The sequence below is a fragment of the Simochromis diagramma genome, unplaced genomic scaffold, assembly GCF_900408965.1.
Source record: "Simochromis diagramma unplaced genomic scaffold, fSimDia1.1 OVJJ01000822.1, whole genome shotgun sequence".
Classification (NCBI taxonomy): Eukaryota; Metazoa; Chordata; class Actinopteri; order Cichliformes; family Cichlidae; genus Simochromis; species Simochromis diagramma.
The window spans coordinates 7,289,372-7,307,595 of NW_024387520.1; the positions used below are offsets into that span (position 1 = coordinate 7,289,372).

Here is an 18,224-nt window from a genome sequence, read left to right on the forward strand (position 1 = left end):
AAACTATGCCAAATGCCTCCTAGTGTACATTCTTACCTATGTTTGTGTTTTGGTTTAATAATTCAAAGCATGGTGTGCAGTATAACAGTTTCTCTCCATCAGACAAATAAATAACTGAACCATTCAGACTGAGTGTTTTCGCTTTGGACATCAGTATACATTGACTACAACATGTTTAAGGCCATTGGTTTCTTGTGTAACACATGCAAACATAAGCTGAGAAGAATAAAATCAGAATAAACTTGTTTTTTAAATACACAGAGTAACATATGTGATTGAGAAATAAAAGCTCACTTAAATTCAATTATTGACACAAGTGTAAACTGTGGGAATGCTATCCATCTGATGTGAGCGCTCTCACATATGTGACTTTCCCTAATCTAGGTCAAGCTGCAGACTGGCGACAGGGACCGCAGTAAATCTGCTGGGATTATGGAGGCCCTCGGGGGAGTGGTGCAGATCCCAATTTAACGTAACAACCAGTGACTGCAGTATTTGTGTGTGAAGACTCCCGTTTGATAGGTTTCCACTGATATTAATATATCAACATTTTCCCAGCTTGTCTCAACAATCGGTGTGCTTTGTTACATAATCTCATGCTGACAGGGGGAGAAGTGAAAGGGGCTGCTGACTAAAAGGTGGATGAGAAAAAGACCCAGAGTGCAAGATCAGTGACACGAAAGAAAGAAGTGGGTCATGGGATGAGATTTAGGAGATTTAACAGAACAACTGAAGTGTTCAACCAGCTAATTACTGATTATAGACCAATAGAAGTACATGCAAAATTTATGAGTGACACACAAAAATAACAGAGACAAGAATGGCTAAGCTAATGTGTAAAATAATAGTATAAATAGTAAAAATCGAAAAATAAATACATAGAGTATTACTTATATTATAGGATTAAATACTTTGTCCTAAAGAAAAATACTTGGGGAAGTCTATATATTACCAAATAGCAAAAGCCGGTTCTGGGGAGAAGAATCTCAATCTGATAAAGGAAAAAACTGAACTCTGTGCTTTTCTTTGTTCAAATTACAACAAACAGGAAACAATGCATTAACTGAATTAAATGATATTCCACTTTGTTAGCAAAAAGAAGAGACATTGGTTTTGCAGCTCCACTGCTGTAGTAACATTAAAAAAAAAACCAACTCCACTGTTTGTCACAAAGAAAGCACCATATATGTGGAATCTGACAAACTGGCAAGGTTGCAAGAAAAGAGCTGGTCTTAGGGCATGTAACACAATTTTGATGCTTAATGTTTGCAGGACAGTAATAAAGCTCTCTACTGTACATTTGAAACTTACAAGATATACAAATAGGCTTCACAATAAGACAGAAGGAGTGCATCCCCCAGACTGTGGTGTGCATACATTTGCAGAGCAACGAGTATAGCCTGTCACGTGCTAAAGGGAGTGAGATGCAGATAGTACACTAGTTATAGTACAGCATATGACTGGGCGACAACACACCGGGCAGTTTTAATGATTACGACTGGTCACACATTATCTCTTTCTGTTGCACTCCTCGGCTGCTGAGGCAGCGGGGCTGTCGATGTGGTGCGTTGAGGTGTCCAGCTGACTATCGGGCTGAACGGACTGCACTGTCTCTACCAGGCTGCCGCTGGGTAGCACCACATAGCGTGCGGCCATGTCTTTGGGCTGCAGCTCCCGTATTCCCTCCTTGCTGTGCCAGATCCCGTAACCGAAATACACAAAAAGACCTGCGCGAGAGACAAGATGGAAAAAAAGCTAGAGCAAGAATTTGACTCTACATAACAGCACACAGCTACAAAATGGCTCTTTTTTTGTCCTTGTGTTTGATGCAGAAGATGAAGGTGTATGTATGAGAGAAATGTATTATTTAATCTACTTAAGTGTAGCTAATCTACTAGATGTGACGTTACAATTTTCAAATGAACTGACATTGTAGTTATTGTCCATCTTAGATGGCCAGGCTTGCTTATAGGACTGCTGATGGCAAAATGGCATTTTAAGACAAATACTACAGTCAGCATGCTAATGTACGCTCAAATGCAAAGCATGCAGGTTGTTACATTCAAAGTCGTCACATCAGTGACTGTATAAAAGATCTGAAAGTTTACTGTATAGCTGTATAAAGGTTTACAATCATTTGGCCACATAAGTGATTGTTAGCAATGCTCTGTGCAGTTAACACCACACAGAGCTAAAGTTAATGCAACTATTATTAGTTTTGAGGGGTAGCTTTCACTTAGTTTTTAATGCACTTGCAACTTCTGAGTGTGAAAAATGAGGCCAGTTCAGAAATGTCGAGAACTGCAGTTTCTCAAATGGCCACTTGAGGCTAGCTCTCCTTTGAGTAAAGTAAGCCAATCTCCTTAGAGACCTATTATCAACAGCCAAAAAGATTGTGTTTACAGCCTGTTACAGTCTCTGTAGCAATTTTTGTATAACTTTGTATAACACGCAATGACACACAAACCAATTTACAAGTTTTGTGTAATGTGTTCTTTTTCTGGACAAAGCATAAAAATGAGATACTGTTTAAGTGATCAAACTTAGAAATTCTGCAGGGGTTCAAATAAATATTTCTCCAACTGTAAGCAAAGGGAGCGGATTGAAAAGTTGACTTCTGCCATTCTGCTTTTCCTCTGATGTAATAGTTACATCAGTGAACCAGTAATGATAAATAGCCCAATATTATGAATAGTACTTTAGCAAAAGAGTACTTTTGAGTTAAATTTAAAAAAAAAAAAAAAAAAACACTCCATAATTACATTATGGGAGATAAGTATCCATTCCTGCCTCAAGGGAGTGAGAATTTAGCCAGAAGCCCTGTCAACAGTAATATCCCACATGTGTGTATTTTGTTAACTTGCAACAGTGTGACAGGGAAGTTTAAACAGTTTAGTGGCCCAGAGAAGCCTTAAACTAATACAGCTAATTACGCTTCCCAAGTGATTCCCACTGACAGACGGGACATCAAAAAGCTGTTTGTCCAGCGCCTACATCTGCAGAGGACTGATAATAAAAGGTTTTCTGCTTCCTAAGAGAACAGAAGATCTTTTATTACCAGCCTTTTATTGTAAAACTTGTGTAGGTTGCATTAAGTTCACCTGAAACAAAAGGCAGATGTTTTATGGTAGCGTATTCAAACTACTTCCTGAGATAACACAGATGGCCACTGTTTGTGCGGATAGATAGTTGCATGAGCCGGCTGTGTAAAAGTAAATCTATTTGCCCAAAGTTTAAGTTGGGCAAAAATATATATTTTTGGAAATCTTTTAGTGGCCCCAATATTTTCTGCATAAGTTCTGATGTCCTCTTACCTATGGCAATCCACACAGTGAATCGAATCCAGGTTAGAAGGCTGAGCTTCATCATGAGGAATACATTAAAGAGGATACTGGCACCTGGAGTCAATGGAACCAGAGGTACCTATATAAAAATAAACACTCTGTCAGTCTCTAAGCAGTACAGTTTTTCCTTCTTTTTAATATAGACTTGAGAATGTCTGTAAAAGCTCACCTGGAATGTTTTGTTGTTTCTTTGTGGCTCATGGACCCATATAATAGCAAGGCTGAGAATGTAGGCTAAGCTAAAAATCACCAGAAGCATTGTGAAGCTCCACAATGGCAGCTGCAGCTGTTTCTTTCCAAATTCTAGCACAACACAGAGGGACACCGAGCTCACTATCAAAGTGAGCACACAGAAGGCCACCACTTCACCGGGCTCACAGTCCCCCAGCAGCCTGTCCAGGTACGGCTCCCAGCACGCCTTCAGCTGCCCCACGCCACGCCTCTCTTTTTGCTTCTGCCTTTCTACCAACTGGAGTTTGTCTGAGAAGGACTCGTACTGCTTTGGCTCCTCGCTGTCCTCAGATATGGTCTGAGATTCCAAGGGGGCAGGGGAAGGCTCGTTGTTGGGGATGGGAGATGAAGAAGGCGTTCCCTTGGAGCTGGTTTTCTCGGGCTGGAAGCGCAGCACGATAACACTCGCTGCCACGAAGGTGTAAGCCAGGAGAGTCCCGATGGACAAGAACTGAACCAAGGCCTCCAGGTCAAAGATGAGAGCCATGGTGGCCATGAGGATTCCAAACACCAGAATAGCATTAACAGGAACCTTGGTGATGGGATTGACTCTTGCAAAAATGGAGAAGAACAATCCGTCCTCTGCCATGGCATACACAATCCGAGGGAGGGAGAAGAGATTACAGAGCAGCACAGTGTTCATGGCTAGAAAGTGGAACAAAGAGGACACAAGTCAAAATATGGCACTGATAAATCAATACACCTGGTAAACACAATGCACCAACAAGCATTTAAATCAAACTCACCACATATGGAACCGACTGCCACAACAATTCCAGCCCAACTATAACCACGGCGGAAAAAGGCATCTGCCAGAGCCGAGTTGGGGTCCAGTGTATGCCAGGGTACCATCAGCGTAAGCACTGTGGAGACCAGGATGTAGGCTGTTGCTGCCAATCCAAGGGAGATAGCAGTGGCGATAGGGACAGCCTTCTGTGGATTCTTTGCCTCCTCACTTGAGGAAGCAATTACATCAAAGCCCACAAATGCATAGAAACATGTAGCCGAACCTGCCAGTATTCCCGACATGCCGTAAGGTGCAAAGCCCCCTTGCTCCTGGCTCCAATTGGCTGGCTCAGCGAGCACAAAGCCAAAGACCAGGATGAAAACAATAACCCCCATACTAACGGTGGAGAAGATGTGGTTGAGGTAAGAGGACACTTGGACGCCAAAGGAAATGAAAAATGAGGCAACCACCAGAATTCCTGCCGCGAGCAGGTCAGGGTAATGCGCGAGGAAGGGAACGTTCCACTGCATAATGTGCGTCTCTGTGAAATTCTGGATGGCATGGTTAAAAATTGAGTCTAGATAGCCGCTCCAGGCACGAGCCACCGCAGCCCCACCGATCATGTTCTCCAGAATCACATTCCAGCCAATGAGAAAGGCCCACAACTCCCCCACAGAGACGTAAGTAAACATGTAGGCGGATCCCGTTTTGGGGATGCGCGCTCCGAACTCAGCGTAGCAAAAGGCAGCCAATAAGGAAGCTATACCCGCGAAGACGAAAGATAAGATGACAGCGGGCCCGGCTGTGTCTTTGGCCACCGTTCCTGTCAGAACATACAAGCCGGAGCCCACCATTCCACCGACACCCATCAGTGTCAGGTCCAGGGTGGAGAGGCAGCGTTTGAGGGACGTGGCCATCATGTCATCTTCTAGTGTCTTGAGGCGGTTCAGTTTCTGACAAAGGCGCACCGCTGGCGCACAGCCTCTCGGACAGGTTGCCATAGCTAAAGGGTTAGGCAGGCCAGCTGGGCGGGATAGTGGTGCAGCAGTCACACTGGATCCATTACCTGCTTATGAAGAGGACCTGTAAAAAAGCAATTTGCATTTCGTGACTAAATATGTATTTTTCACAAAGCAGCTGATGCATACTATGTGTGCAATGCCACTTTGGACACAAAGTTCTCTTTCAAGCTGTACCTTTAAAGAAATGATGTCCATGTCCTTGAAAAATATTATCTATAGAGATTTTTAAGGTCCTGCATTTACATTTGACAATATCTTCATTTATACAGCTTAAAATCATAACATATCTGAATATAGGTCCTGCTCCCAATCACAGAAGGGTCATAGAGATACTGGACAAAAAAAAAAGTTACATACATGAAGTCAAACTTCAGTTTCTTACATTTTTATACACAACATTTTGTCACCCTATGCTCTACAATAAAAACAAAAAGCTTTAGATCTCATACCAGCTGATAACCAGGATCACCAGCCAGATGTTTGTAATATCTTTAAATCTTTACCTTTTAATTTGCTTTCATGTTTTTCTCCTTTAAACCAAGAGTCTATAGTGAGTGGCACTACCCTCTTAACACGGTGGGCCAGTCCACGTCATCTAAAAGGTATCACTGATGTGTAAAATTACAACATCAAACAGAGTTGGAAAAGAGAGCAAGAAAAAAAATTACAGATTATTTTGATATATTTAGTCTTTGTTTCAGTACTTCCAGATATTTCTCCTATCGCTCTGGGCGGTGCAACATCCACTCCTGGCCTCGATCGGCATATGGCGACAACAGGATGCCTCCATTATAATTACGTAACGCTTTATTCCCCTCTACAAATAAGACCGCTGTCTACTACAACCACAGCCGTTTACATTACACGTATAAAAGCGTGCTTATCCACCATCAAATAACAGAAATAAGATCAGGCGGATGATTGAATGTGCGTCCTTTTAAATGCCAAATTAATAATTTAGAACAAAATGGAAACGCAGGCAGAGAGAGGATCACACCAGTGTATCGCCCTGCCTCTCTCCTGGATGTGGACGAAATGCGGCGCTACATCACACTTTCCACAGATAGGTGTGAGTTTCTGATCCACGCTTCGTTTGTAATGATAAATGACCGCAATGCCATTTAAAAAAAAGTCAACGATTGCTTTACCGTCGCTGTTCAAGATGCGTCATCGGTGCTGCTGCGGGTCCTGAGCTGTGGCGAGTTACCGGCGTACATCGTCTGATGATGGAGCAGAAGGTGCACAGTCGAATAAAACTAACATGCACTGCCCTGACTGACTGCTTCTTAAAGGCGCAGCTCCAGCTGAAAGGGGTTCCCCGCTGGGCTCCACCCATTTTTCAATCCACAGGGTTCCCGTGGGGTGGGGGTCCCTATGGTTACATGACAGATACATTTACTATGTGCATGTATGTAGCCAGTAAAACACAACTGAAAAAGCTGAAAATTAAAATAAAACTGTATGATTAAGCGTCTGATCCATGAGAACTGAATGGGGGAACTGGAAATAAAGGAAAAAACTGGGGGTATAGTCCCTATTCTGGTATCTTTTTTTCCTTTTGAGCTCCTCTCAAAATGTGTGTATCATTTTTTGTTTGTGTAGGCATTTTTTGTTGTTGTTGCCTGTATACAGTTTGTTACCATGGTCGCATACTGAGTGTGTAGTTAACATTAAAATGAAACCTTGATACAGCATCATAACATGATGGATGATAGTCAATGTTAGACCTTAGGACAAAAAACAAAACTAACAAAAAATAACAATAAAAAAACAACTTAAGGCAATCATTAATTCTGCTAGGCTGCACTTTTATTTATTCATGGATTAAGTTATTCATGTATTCAGTTATAATAACCATGAATATATTTCTCCAATAATACAAAATAATTGAAACAAACAGAACAGCCACAAAAACACATGGCAGTGTAGGAACTATTACAGTAATGCTCAAATAAAGTTGCTTAAAAAAAACAGAACAGTCAAACTGACAACACTTCAAAGCGTGTTTCTATTTACGCATTTTAAATAAATATCATAAAGAAACATCAAATAACTAATTTTCTTGACAGAAAGCAATACGTTGTTGCTCAGAGTTACTTCTCTGTCCGCATAAATCAGCAAAACTTCTCCTTTGACTTGAAGTGTTGAATTAATGCGTCTCGGGAGGCTCTCGTGTCCCCATGTCAGGGCTGGTAAACCCGTTTAAATGATTAATAACAAAACACCTTCTTAATTTCTTACAGGCTGTGATATTTAAGCTATGACAGCCTGCTACCGCTTCACTGTGTCTTGCAACGTCTCACTTCAATACTTCGAAAGCAGCTTTTTTCCACATGACACTGATGATTAGAGCACTCGGAGCATGTGTCTGAAATTGCCACTTCTTAGAAGACAGGAGTGTTGTATGTTCGCCGACCCCAGGGGCAGATCACGGTTACTGGATTGTGACCAATTTTTCTCAGTTTTGTTTGGCACAAATAGGTTGCTCTATCATCCTCCTCATAGAAGTCCAGATTGAGACTCCTTCTGTTGAAGCTTAAGGATCAATTCAAGTAGGTTCATCTGCATTGTCAGCTCCTGAAACACACAGAGTTTGAAGAGCAGCTAGTGTCAGCCTTCTGCTCTGTCACAAAGTACTGCTCCACCTGTATTTGAGGGCTCAGTATACATTTTAGTCATTAGCTAACTAACCTGAGGATTAGTAGTGACGTAAAACCCAGGGACTCCTGCTTTCTCGAGCGTGTTTTGCTGGTCTATCACTTTTTGATCCATTTCTGCTACGATCTTCTTATCCATCATTTTTTGTTCCTCTCGCACACGAACGTCCAGAGCCTGATACAACAACACAAAGCTGTAAACTAAAAGCATAGAGCAATACCATTCAGTAAGCAGAGATGTTAGAATTTCAGTGCTTACCTCTAGCTCGGCTTGTTGGTTTGCCTTGAGCAGCACAAGGTTGTGAGACTTACATGACTGCAGGGCATCTTTGTGTTTTCGTGCAAGGTCTTGTTTGAGTGCTGCACACAAAAGAGAACCAGTTAATCAACAGATTAAGGTTTCCTTTCCCAAGAAGCAACTGTAATACCTGCCGCACCGGTGAATTTCAGGGGAAGTTAGTGATGTTAATCAACAAATACCAGACAACAGGAATGGCGGGCGTTCCAGTTTAAATGCTGTTCCTGTGAACAGGTGACAACTCTTTATATATTTCCCTCTCTATGTTCCTGAAATCACTGTCTGCAGTTTTGTCATTGTGTAATAGCAGCATAGGTCATAAGATAAGATAAGATAACCTTTATTAGTCCCACGAGTGGAAAATTTGTTGGGTTAAGGCTGCCGACCTTTGCCAGCGCCATCTTACCCTTCCGACCATACATACATTACAACATCACATGGGGAAGACAGGTCAGAGATATAACAATGGAAAATGTACAACATGAGGAAAGACGTATGAGGCAAGGGTTGACATGAACAGTTCATGCCAAATCCACGTCATTATCTTCAGATGACGACCTGCTGATCCCTTAAAACAGACCTAAAATTGAGCTGCATCACAAGTGCAGTCAACCTCATGGAAATAAATTATTCCAATTTGTATGAACTAGCCTACATATTTTCACCTGATAGATGCTTTGTGTTTTCATAAGTAACATAAGCCTCGCCTATGGCCATGGTTTGGTGCGTGTCATTAACTCAGTGTTGGACATCTGTAGCAAGAGTTCTTTACAAATTAGGGCTGCCACAAACTATTATTTTGATAGTCGACTAGTCACCGATTATTTTTGCGATTAGTCGACTAATCAGATCATGCATCCATTGGACGTAAAACGTACAGCTTATTGCACCAGCATGCATCTGATCTTATATAACTATCATTAGCTTACAGCTTTAAGTGTTTAAGATATGTGCTAACTAAAAATAAAGACAAGATGATAGTTTATTAAATTTTAATGACATTTGCAGATTGTTTCGGTGGAGTTTAATAAACTCAGTCTCGTCTGCTCCTTGCTATCTAAAATATAACAGGACACCGGAGTATATTCTCGCGCATCTCACACTTCTGATAATCAGTTGTCTGCTTGACGTTTATTCAGCTGTGTAAAAACTATAACTTTAATCTCAGCCAAACCGATTTACTCAGGAATAAATAAAATACTAAAAATGCCAAACAATAACATTTTTAAGTTATCTAAGTGACTTATATTACATGTTTAACCTGAGTAGCCAAAGACAGCAGTGGGTTTGAAAACGATTTGCCGGGAGTCCGGTGTTCTCACAGGCTCTAGTGAGCCTTGAACCCCGGCTTGCTATCGAGCTGGTGAGACGTCTGTTACCCACGTCGGAGCACTTTTGAAAATATGTGGTGTCTTGATATGAGTAACATAAAAACTAACTAGCTGCCGCCATTGTTGACAACTGAGCAGGGCCGCGCTACAAATTCTGGGACACAGCTTCTTCTTCTTCGAGGTTTAACGGCAGCTGGCATCCTTGTACATGCAGTGCTGCAATCTTCTGTTTCAGTCCATTATTACACTCTTAAATACTTCTACTTATTCCTGCGTCTTTTGGGATCTTACAAAGCTTCAAACGACAAGTCGACTATTAAATTAGTCGTCGACGATTTTAATAGTCGACGTAATCGTTACTAGTCGACTAATCATGGCAGCCCTATTACAAATACAACACTTATAGGATCATTTTTCTCAACCTTTTCTCATTTCTGTAGGGCTGGTATGTCTGAAACTGAAGCCTGGAGGCCCGTGTCGACTAAGGAGGTGTGTCCAAATGAAGCCCATGTCAAGGCCTGTACCACTCTTCAGAATATCACATGACCAAAGATAAACGAGGGCCCATTTCTCTGATGTGACGCGAGTGTCTCATTATGTGATTCAAGCTGTTGAAAAGAAGCAGGAATTTTTTCAATTTTTATTTTTTTTTGCGTGAACTGGATCTGGGGTGATTCTGAGGATCATCACAAACTTGCAAGGAGAGTGTAAGCACATTAGGGAGCCACCAAAAAGGCGATATCATATCTCCCAATAATAACATACATCTTACATTAATCTCAGAGAGCATGGTTAGTTAGAGGTATTCTCTCTCTCTCGCTACACATACATACGCACACACAGGACCTCATGTAGGTATTTTGCATTGATACATCATTACATTTATATATCGACTGTTATGTAGCCCACATGTATTATCACAGCAGGGCTGCTGTACATTGAATGACCAGCAGATGTCAGCACTTGAGCTTTTGAACAGGGCTTAGTGTCATTTGCCCTTTGGTGAAGCAACTGAAAGATTCCACACAGGACTTCATCAAACCATCACTATATTTATGCTAGTTTGTATGCTTAGTGAGTTTTTTGTGAACCCACAAACCCACAGTTTGTGAGTTTACAGAGGCACTATCTTGCATGTGCTTAATGTTTGGTGGAATACCTCATTAATAGTGTGTTTGAATTTATCAAGTGGTATGTGTATAAAAATATCCATCCATCCATCGATAGGAGGCAACAGCCTAAGCAGCGAAGCCCAGACCTCCCTCTCCCCGGCCACCTCCTACAGCTTTTCCAAAGGAACACCAAAGTGTTCCCTTGCCAGCTGAGACTCCAGAATGTCCTGGGTCTGCATGGGGCCTCCTCCCAGTAGGACATGCCGGGAACACCTCACCCAGGAGGCCAAACCACATTAACTGGCTCTTTTCAATCTGAAGGAGTAGTGGCTCTAATCTGAGTTCGAACCCCTCTTTATCTTTGACTTTATGTTTAATATATAAATTTTTTATATACATATATTTTCTAAAATTAAGGGTAATAATCCCACAAATACTAATATTGGTTTTAAATGTTTTGTCATTTTTAACTTCTGTCATAGTTTTTCTGTACTATGAAGTGAGTTCAACATACCCAGGGTATCTTTCTGTTCTCTGGCTGCTCTTACCCTAACACTGGCAATCAAGATAATCAGTCGTGAATGTTGTTATCAACTCACTAATGCATTATTTGCTCTGTGCATTAACATGAAAGTTGGTGCCATCTGACTGATCACAGGAATTGATAAGTGTACTGGCGACAGAATGACTAATTGTAAAACTATGACCAGGTTAAACACACAATTCAGACTGAAAGCAACACAGCAGTATGGGAAATGCACTGTAAAGTAATATAGGATTATAGGAGTAAACTGAAAAAGAGCTGGAAAAGAGCAGTCATATTAAAGATGTTTAGTCTATTTTAGCCAAGAAAGAAAGCAGGCAAAAATGCACACTGTGTGAGTTAACAGAATTATCAATGTAACAACTCTGATGGATTATAATTAAGTTCTTCATTAAATTAATATTTAAAAGACATGGTCTAAGAGAAAAGAACATAAAAAGAGAATTTAGGCTTAGTCTGCATAAATTTGATATAAGCTCTCTAAGTACAAATTGGTGCTCTATTTTAGGACACATTAATGTTTATAGAATAACAATGTTGAAAAGATGTTTGCAACCAACACAAAAAAACACTAAAGTAACCAGAATAAGACAAAATCCTGCTTCATAGTATAGAGGCCTGTAGTATAAATAGATTAATTTGCTACAGCATTAGTTATGTGTCCTTTTTACAACAGTGTTGTATTTTATAGGTATATGGTATTTTATGATAACATCTCTGGACTACGCAGGAGTCGTTTTCTGTGGAATGTGGTTGAAAAGTTGTCAAATATCATCAGACAAGATGAAAACCAGCTAAGCTGGAACAGGGGACGTGTCCTGTGCGTTTCCTGTTCAGCAGTCCACAAACCTTGGTGTTCACAGTGCAGCTTCTGTCTCTGATTGTAGAGATTCTTCTCTGTCAGATGCTGTATATCCAGCAGGCCCTGCACAATCTCATATACCGTCCCGTCTATCAGGGCTAGAGCAAGGTCACTCAGCGTGTTGTAGGACAGGCGCTGCTGAAAGGAGCTAACCACGGAGGAAAAAGCAAAACAAGAAATAAATCATCTAGAGATCAGTTACACAGCTTTAAAAAGGTGCCCCTTCATATCACAGCAATATTCTAAAGCCGGTGGAGGAAGTAACGATACCTCGGCAAGCCTTTGACCAGTGTTTGCAGTTCAGATAACAGGTAGTAATGTCTTTCTTGTTGTTGTGTAGAATCCCCCCCAGTGACACCGGGATAACCGTCCATCTCTTCATCTGGAAAGATGAGAGCAGCACGGACTCAGTTAGCTAACAGTAACAACATCGACAAATTACGCTTCTATATTTACATTTTTTCTAGAAGTAAATAATATAACTTATATACAGGAGGCTATTTTGTATCTAATGAGCTTCGTGTGTGCACAAAAGCGTGCTAAACTTACTAAGTCACTTTAAGAAAACGAAACAGACTAGTTTTGAGCTGTTAAGACTTCTAACCAAGCTAACTAGGACCCCTATTGGCGACTTTCGAGATGCCTGTCTATAATTGCCCATGAAATAGTTAAATATGCACGCTAGGTGGCGCTTTGTATAAAAAAAGAGACGCTTCTTATAGGCTACTTATCAGATATGATAATACATTTCAGACCATGACAAATTAACATGACTGAGTACATAAATACAATGATGTCAGTTAAAGACTATACGCTATGTCCCATATGAAGATTATTTTTTAAATGCAATTCTTTCGATTACGTTTATTCATATTGAACACCTAATGTAAAATAAGAGCTTAAACCCCCAGCTGGGGTGCACACGCCGTGACCCGTGACGTTTAACCTCAGCTGGCTGGACGCGAGGCGCGCCTGTGTCGCGCGCTGCTTGGTGGGCAGTGCGCCGTCACGAGCTGAAGGTGTCATGAAACGAAGAAAACTCTCTTGCGGAGGGGAAGAGCACTGTTTATAACAGCGCGTATGGGAGCACAGGAGAAACTGGATTAGTGGTTCATACGATTAACATGGCCAAAAACACATCTCTTTATTTTCGAATTGTCGAGGGCAGAAACCTCCCGGCCAAAGACGTGTAAGTAATTTCTGAATGGCATGCTTCTATGCTCAGGTCTTATCTACTAAAATATACACAGCCTCTGCATTGTTTCTTAGCTATTTGTCAAATCAGAAAAAAATGTCATATAGCCATTTCTGGTGCGCTCTTTCCTGTAAATTAGCTAATTGAATTAGAGTAGAGATAGTCAAATTGACCTGAGTATAATTAAAGACGAGGGAAGATTAAATTAAGCTTACCCCCAGGTAAACTGGCCATGCTTTGTCTCATTCTGTAATTTTTTTTCTTTGTCACGTTAAGCTCCGGAACCAGTGATCCATACTGCATTGTAAAAGTTGACAATGAAGTTGTGGCCAGGTGAGTTCTCTCTGATTTTTATTAAGATGTGCACGATAAACGTAAATTAACTGTGTTTTATCCAGACCTGCAGCTGGATGATGTTCTTATCTATATGCTGCGATCTGAGTCATCACACTTCATATATTTACATTAGTTTCTGGCTGTGCTCCCGCTACTGTGCACATGTAAACCAGGGTGGAGTGCGTATGATCAGTGCTGTGGTACCCACAGCGTGGTCCTTCCATCACAGAGAACCTGATACTGGTCTGGCCTTTAAAACACCCACAGGTAACCATGGAGAGGGTGCATCAATTATTGCAGTGAGCACCCGGTGTAAGCCAGGTGAATGCTGGGAGCTCGGAGCAGAACACACCATTTCAGAGGTGGTTTCAGATTGGGTGAAGACATGCACATGATTTCAACCTCCAAGCTGTTCAGACAGAAGATGGTAGTTTTAGAAAGCAGCTGTAGTAAACTGCAGGATTGTTTGATTTGCAAAGCAAATTTCTTTAGAGAAACTGCTTTGCTGTGGACTTTCACAAGAACACGGGGTGAATTTAGTGGGTATTGTTCCATCTGGGGTGGTGAGGGAAAAAACAGCACAATGATTCACTGAAGATGCTCACACTAATTATGTTGCACTTGTAGTGTTACTGGCCAACTGAGTCCTCTGAGTGTAATGTTCATAAATGATGCAGCTGCTAGATTTTGGTACACTAGAGAAAAGTTGGTGGTAATAATGAAGGGTTAGGCCATTTTGGCAGGATGATGTGTGAATGGTTTTAATTCAAAAGTATTTCTCAAAAAGCCAGCAATTTGCTTGTTTTTATTAAAAAATAAATCAAACTTTTCCCCAGAAATGCCTTTAAAAAACAAGTAGATCAAAGGACATTCATTTCAAAGCACATCCTGCAAAATCTTGCCTAATTGCAAAATTACAAAAATCAGGATTCAAAAACATAACTAGTGATAAGAATAAACACACAAAATTATGAATCTGACCATTAAACAAAAACAAGCAGGATTTTTAAGGCTTTTTTTTTTTTGCCTTTATTGGATTGCAGAGTGGACAGGAAAGCAGGAAGACGAGCAGCAAAGGGCCTCAGGTCAGAGTCAAACTGTGGCTGCTGCACAGATCTGACCATTTTAAGTGTTTGTTTTGGCTTCAACAGAATCCTTAGATGACCTTTTCAAAAATCCAAGAATCTTATAGCTTGCTATCATTTTGAAACAGCTGGATTTTCTAACCTTTTTTTTTTTTATCACACCTGACACTTTAACAATAACTGTGCATCACTAAGTTGAGAATAGTTTGAGGAGAGGGCGATTCTCCCATTTTAATATTTATATTTAGTACATATCACAAAATTAACATCTATATAAATGGAAACAAAGAAAGAATCTTGCACGTTTCTGTTTTTGCACACATTAATGTGATATGTGTCTGCTCCAGGGCTGCTGATAGTAAGCATGGTAAACTTCTCTTTTCAGGACGGCCACAGTGTGGAAGAACCTTAATCCTTTCTGGGGTGAAGAATACACGTTGCATCTCCCAATGGGGTTTCATTCGCTCTCTTTTCACGTTATGGATGAGGACACAATTGGGTAATGCCCGCAACCAAAGCACTTTCAAAACTATTCCATATTTACTCTTAACTGCTGGACCCTGGTCGTGTATTTGTAGTCCTCTGTGTTTGCTTAACTTGCCATGAGTTGATATATTTGTGTGGAAACTCATGCAAAGCTTTTTAATGTTTTGGGAAAGAACTCTAAGCTTTGAATAAACAAACATCATCAGGCAGATGGTCGCCCAGATTGAGTGATTAAAGGTTGTTTTTTTTTCTCCTCTTCACATGATGGCCAGCGCTAATCATTTCACTCAAAAACTCAAAAACTTTGATCTGATTCTCAGTAAATTCTGTCTCAAAGTCTCTCTCTCTCTTTTGTATCCCTTTCTACAGGCACGATGATGTTATTGGAAAGATTACGCTGACCAAAGAAGCCATTGGAGCTCAAGCTAAAGGCATGGCTAAACATTCAGCACTAGTCTATAACTGGATGACTGCATGGCCAGAGCTCAGAGGTTAAACACACAAAGAATCCTGTGATGGATTCAAAAGTCCAAGTGATTGAGGAGACATGCTTTTTTTTTTCTGCTTTTTTTTTAAGGGTGGGGAATGTTTCTTAGCTTCTCTCAAACCTTTAAATTAATTTATGCACATCACTCACAATATTTACAGGGCTTCCAGAAATTTGGGACAATATGTAAAAACTAGATAAAGCAGAGAATGCTGTGTTTGCTAATAATTTAAAACTGGGATTTAGTGGAAAATCAGAAAATGGAAACACAAATTTCTGAAACTGAGAATTGCTTCTAATGAAAATTACCTGAGTATTCACTGAAAAGTGGTGCACAGTTTTAAGAAACATTCCCGGATTAAAAGTAGGTAGGTCAGTTTTGGAATGAACGCACTTTCGGCCAGACATATGGGGCTGACAAATCGTGTGTCTTTGTGTCGTAGCGTTATTAGATTACTTGAAGAGTTTAAAAGGGTATGTTTGCTGCATATTGATGATTCTCCTCCGAAGGCCACCTGGCATCGGCCTCAGTCCTGTGATTCACTGCCGCATTGTGGTACTGAGTCATTTTACTCCCTCACAGGATTTCTCTCACAGCCCGGCCTTGATATTGTACCTTTCCTTTCATTTTCTGAAAGACAAAAGTAGAATCTTAACAGCATCACACAGTGTGCATGTTGTCCAGGCAATCATCGACTGTGTGGTATTTATTTTTTATTTTTTTATTTTTTACTGTTCCTGCCTTGCAGTTGTACAAACTGTAGATGTTTTTGCACTAATTAGTTTTATTTGTGTACTTAATCAAACAGAATAAAGACCAGTTAGTTGTCAGAAAGAACAAAAATAAACAACTGTATCTTCCTAAAGTTAAAAATAAGGTCTTCAAACTGTTAGTTCGATCCTGAAAAATACTCATAATATTCAAAGTACATTAGTCCAGGAATTATTTGCCAGTTCATCAATGGATATTTTACAGCTAATTGGAAAATGAATATTATTTATTTTCAATATGACTCTCAAAGTTCTAATCTCTCAGCTCCTCTCAGTGTTTAATGGTTTAGAGATTAATCTCTTTTTGTGCTTTACGGCCAGGGCTAGACTGCTGGCTAAATCTCACAAAGGTTGACCCTGATGAAGAAGTTCAAGGAGAGATCCATCTGGGTCTGGAGCTGCTTAAAGATACGGAGAAGATCAGTCTGCGGTGTCAAGTCATTGAAGCCAGGTAAAATGAAATCCTGCGCTGCCGAGAAAATGCCAGGAAGGCGATTTCACTTAAAAACGGCCACGGACAATAGTGGCTCGAACATTTCAGAATCTGCCATGTGAGTTTGTGATAGAGCCACCGTATTATCACTTCAAACGTGGTCACGTTTGTGTAGCTGAGCTCCTTGTAGTTGAGCTCTGGCAGTATATCAGTGTTTTTTGAGCTGAACTCTTATCACCATCACCCCGCAGGCCTCCACACTCCCTTCTGAGTCACACCGCCACTGTCACACCGCTCACTGCCCCATCTGTGTGTCCCAGGCTACAATCTTTCCTTCTCAGGCGGGGCACTAATGAGCTTGTCAATCAGGACTTGACACTGTGTTATTCAAATGTGCTCTGATGAGTGTGAATTGAGTTTGAAAGAAAAAGGTTGAGTAAGAAGTAGAGATTCAGCTTTCTTTCCTCGCTAAAGCACACTAATTTAACTTGCAGAACAGATAATAAGAGTTAGCGGAGCATTTTGGCGGATTAATGATTTCTCTTGTCCTTTGGTGTGGTGATACCCGCAGAGACTTGGCTCCAAGAGACATTTCTGGAACCTCTGATCCCTTCACGAGAGTTATTTTCAACAACCATAGTGCAGAGACCTCGGTGAGCTCTGTCTGCATGCATGAGTGGGTTATGTGGGTTGCACTGAAGTCTGATTGATGGTTGCCTTACTGTTTGTCATTTAAAGGTTAAATGTTAAAGATTAGGCTGATCTTTTCATTTCTTTCAATTTCTTAATGCTGGATTTTTAGATAATCAAGAAGACTCGTTTTCCTCACTGGGGTGAGACGTTAGAGCTGGAGCTGGATCCAGAGGAGCTGCGTGAGGAGGAGGGGACTGTTACTGTACAGGTCTGGGACTGGGACATGGTGGGCAAGAATGACTTTCTGGGAAAGGTGAGGTCCCCATAATTCTAATCATTTTTCATATGTATTAAAATTCAGGTCATGAGTAGCTTAAAAAAGGTTTTATAATTGAGTACAGTGTTCCTTGCTATAAAATAAAGGCTTTTACCTCTTCTTGTTGATATTGTGTGCTTGCTTTCTGTGTCTTTTCCACAGGTGGAAATCCCTTTTGCTTGTTTGCACAAGACACCTCAGTTAGAGGGCTGGTTTCGTTTACTGCCCTTGGGAAACAATGAGGTTGATGCTGGGTGAGGATTATGGGTGTGCTTCTTTGTACAATGTGGTAACTATGCATCTTTAGAGAGAGGCATTTCCTTTCGGAAACCATCAAGACTAAAATTGTCGTAG

At 40.8% G+C, this 18,224-nt stretch overlaps 3 protein-coding genes across 10 annotated transcripts in view; 1 reads left to right on the forward strand and 2 right to left on the reverse strand.

The window, feature by feature from the left end:
• On the reverse strand, positions 1-6,653 carry slc7a4 (solute carrier family 7 member 4). 2 transcript variants are annotated; one of them, XM_040019350.1, is made up of 6 exons: positions 6,473-6,653; positions 5,828-5,932; positions 4,322-5,385; positions 3,514-4,220; positions 3,315-3,423; positions 1-1,727 (listed from the first exon to the last, which is right to left on the reverse strand). In XM_040019350.1, exons 3-6 carry the CDS (start codon positions 5,301-5,303, stop codon positions 1,510-1,512), a joined length of 2,016 nt encoding a protein of 671 aa, XP_039875284.1. In that variant the 5' UTR covers positions 5,304-5,385; positions 5,828-5,932; positions 6,473-6,653; the 3' UTR covers positions 1-1,509. The 2 variants fall into 2 exon arrangements, with proteins under 2 accessions (XP_039875284.1, XP_039875283.1); XM_040019349.1 differs by lacking the exon at positions 5,828-5,932 and having other exon boundaries at positions 6,473-6,652.
• The window catches only part of LOC120726070 (rasGAP-activating-like protein 1), a 24,731-nt gene continuing 10,937 nt past the window's right edge, over positions 4,431-18,224 (forward strand). For 3 of the 6 annotated variants that reach the window (XM_040019341.1, XM_040019342.1, XM_040019344.1), the window contains exons 1-9: positions 4,432-4,454; positions 13,181-13,317; positions 13,600-13,656; positions 15,130-15,243; positions 15,600-15,661; positions 16,810-16,939; positions 17,493-17,574; positions 17,724-17,867; positions 18,033-18,124. In XM_040019341.1, the coding sequence (XP_039875275.1) occupies positions 13,253-13,317; positions 13,600-13,656; positions 15,130-15,243; positions 15,600-15,661; positions 16,810-16,939; positions 17,493-17,574; positions 17,724-17,867; positions 18,033-18,124 (746 nt within the window). In that variant the 5' untranslated portion in view covers positions 4,432-4,454; positions 13,181-13,252. Of the gene's footprint in view, positions 4,455-4,615; positions 4,716-13,180; positions 13,318-13,599; positions 13,657-13,676; positions 13,927-15,129; positions 15,244-15,599; positions 15,662-16,809; positions 16,940-17,492; positions 17,575-17,723; positions 17,868-18,032; positions 18,125-18,224 lie in introns of those variants that run through there. The other 3 variants (XM_040019343.1, XM_040019347.1, XM_040019345.1) reach the window with 3 other exon arrangements.
• dgcr6 (DiGeorge syndrome critical region gene 6) overlaps positions 7,112-18,224 on the reverse strand; it is a 12,659-nt gene continuing 1,546 nt past the window's right edge. Inside the window, exons 1-6 of one of the 2 annotated variants that reach the window (XM_040019364.1) lie at positions 12,678-12,796; positions 12,399-12,510; positions 12,116-12,276; positions 8,241-8,341; positions 8,016-8,156; positions 7,112-7,901 (exon numbers count right to left, since the gene is read on the reverse strand). In XM_040019364.1, coding sequence (XP_039875298.1) covers positions 7,824-7,901; positions 8,016-8,156; positions 8,241-8,341; positions 12,116-12,276; positions 12,399-12,502 — 585 coding nt within the window. In that variant the 5' untranslated portion in view covers positions 12,503-12,510; positions 12,678-12,796 and the 3' untranslated portion in view covers positions 7,112-7,823. Of the gene's footprint in view, positions 7,902-8,015; positions 8,157-8,240; positions 8,342-12,115; positions 12,277-12,398; positions 12,511-12,677; positions 12,797-18,224 lie in introns of those variants that run through there. The other variant, XM_040019363.1, reaches the window with a different exon arrangement.